Source organism: Magnolia sinica, chromosome 9, assembly GCF_029962835.1.
Source record: "Magnolia sinica isolate HGM2019 chromosome 9, MsV1, whole genome shotgun sequence".
NCBI classification, from domain to species: Eukaryota; Viridiplantae; Streptophyta; class Magnoliopsida; order Magnoliales; family Magnoliaceae; genus Magnolia; species Magnolia sinica.
The window spans coordinates 13,739,408-13,741,849 of NC_080581.1; the positions used below are offsets into that span (position 1 = coordinate 13,739,408).

At 48.6% G+C, this 2,442-nt stretch overlaps 1 protein-coding gene across 1 annotated transcript; it reads right to left on the reverse strand.

Moving 5' to 3' along the window:
- Positions 1-680: 680 nt before the first annotated feature.
- LOC131254882 (uncharacterized) lies at positions 681-2,015 on the reverse strand. The gene has a single exon (XM_058255582.1). It carries the CDS (start codon positions 2,013-2,015, stop codon positions 681-683), a length of 1,335 nt encoding a protein of 444 aa, XP_058111565.1.
- Between the last annotated feature and the right edge of the window lie 427 nt (positions 2,016-2,442).

Genomic DNA, 2,442 nt, shown 5'->3' on the forward strand with positions numbered 1-2,442 from the left:
CTATAATATCCCAAAGCCCAGAAGGAGGAAAAATCAGATGATTCGTTGAATGAAGTTGATTAAGTGGAATCAAGTGAATGATCGGGTGGTGGTGATGTATTGTTAGTGTCCAAGATCGGTTGCTTCTATCAGAACAGAGACCTCATTAGCTATTGCTTCATATCGTTCGGCGTCGAACGACCTTCTCTTCTGCTTGACAGGTCTATGTTCCAGATCCACATTTAGCTGTGCACTATGACATCCGGAGAAATTCCGGACATATCTTGGTGGGACCATGCGAAGACATCCCTATGTTGTCTTAGGAAGGCTAGTATTCCAAGCCGCTGTTCAGAGTTCAATGTTGTCCCGAGTTGAACGGTTTTGCTTGGATCGGCTTCATCAAGCAGTACCTTCTCTAAGTCTTCCACGGATGAGCCTTCCACAGGCCCTCTGGGGTCCAGTATATTGATGGTGAGTGATTGCTTAATTGAACCTTTCTTTACTGCCATTGCATAACATTTTCGAGCTTCTCGCTGATCGCCTCGGAGATAGCCTATTCCATCCTTGGTGGGGAATTTCATCATCAGATGATACGTGGAGACGGCTGCTCTCATCGCATTGAGAGAAGGTCTACCTAGAATGACGTTATGTACTGATGGTACATTGACAATTAGGAAGTCTACCATGAGTGTGATTTCATGTTATCCTTTTCCCGCAGTCACCGGGAGGGAGATGGCTCCTTCGGAGATCACTCTTTCCACGGCAAAGTCGTGCAGTGGGGTCTTCACATGCCTGAGATGAGACCTCAGAATCTCCATTCTTTCAAAGGCTTCGGAATACATCATGTCGGCTGAGCTCCCGGTGTCAACCAAGATGCGGTATACTTTACGGTTCGCTATGGTCATAGTAACCACCAGGGCATCGTCATGTGGATGCTGGATTCCGCGTGCGTCTTCTTCTGTGAAGGTTAAAGTGCATGGGCTGACGCGGAGTTCCTTACTGGGTTGCTCGGTTAAATGGACGTAATGTTCCAGGTTAGGCTTCCGGGAATGGGCTTTCCGCGCCCTATTCGAATCTCCTCCACTAGACAAACCTCTGAAGATGGTACGGATTTCAGCGGGCTCTTCCGTGATATTATTTGGCCGCTCTCGCTCTCTTCCTTCTTTCCGAGCCGCTTTTCCCTCTTTGGTGTATCGACGCAGGTGTCCCTTCCGAATAAGGGCTTCGATCTCATCCTTGAGATCCACACAATCGGCCGTATTGTGGCAGTGATCTCGGTGGAATCGGTAGTACTTACGCTTGTCTCGGTGATCCGAGTCGGCCTTCATACAAACAGGCCAATTTAGCAGTTTTTCTCTTCGAATGTCTAGTAGCATCTGCTCAGCATACGCGTTAAGGGGGGTGTCAGAATGGAATTTTCCTTCCGTCCTTCTATTCGGACGACGATCGCGAGGGGCGCGGTCGTTGGTCCCCTTGCTGGACGGCTGGGCTTCCCCATTCCTAGGCCTCTTCCCTTTATCATTCATCTTTGGCACTTGGACATTTTTACAGGCATTGGAGAATTCTTCCGCGTTGGTGTATTTTTGAGCTCGGGCAACTAGTTCAGCCAGCGTCTTCGGCGGGTTCTTTCCAATGGAGAAAGCGAATTTCCCTTCTCTTAGCCCGTTGAACACAGCAGCGTAATCCTCTATCAACAGTGCTTCCTCATTAAAGCGGGCGATGTAGCCTTTCAATGATTCATTCGGCTCTTGTTTGATAGCAAACAGATGGGTGTTGGGTTTCCGACTTCTCTTACCACTTATGAATTGGGTAAGGAATAATCGGCTCAACTCCGCGAAGGAACTGATGGAATTTGGTTTGAGCTGCCGGTACCAACTCCAAGCGGAACCTTTAAGCGTGATCGAGAACTCCTGGTACATCATGACGTCCATTGCTATATGGATTTGCATCCACGAGCAATAGGCTTCCACATGCTCGGATGGGTCTCTAGACCCAAAATATTGAATGACGGGAGGTATACGAAACCTCTGGGGCATCACTTTGCTCATGATTTTCGAGGTGAAGGGAGGCTCGGTCTCTTCCATCATTGCCTGAACGGTGGCTGTTGTTTCTTTTCCAGGGCTAAGAATTTGTCGTTGAGCTCTACGAACCATTTCTCTACGGGTCCTTATTTTTTGTTGTGATTTCTTGAGTGTTTTCTGTCTCTAGAGTTCTTTTTCCTCTCCTCCATTCTAGCCGATGACGGAGATCCGTCGGCGCCAGGGCTGAAGTGACTGAAATGTTGGTTGGAGCTCGTGTGGTCTCGTTTCGTATCTAGTCTTGGATTTGAGTCGGAAGAGGATTATGCCTCAGAACCGGCATCTGAGGGTGTTGAGGTGCCTCAGGTCTCATACTTCCCGACATGGAGTGAGTTTCCACGACCAGATCGATTGCTTTAGAAACAGGGTTCTCCTGAGCTGGGCG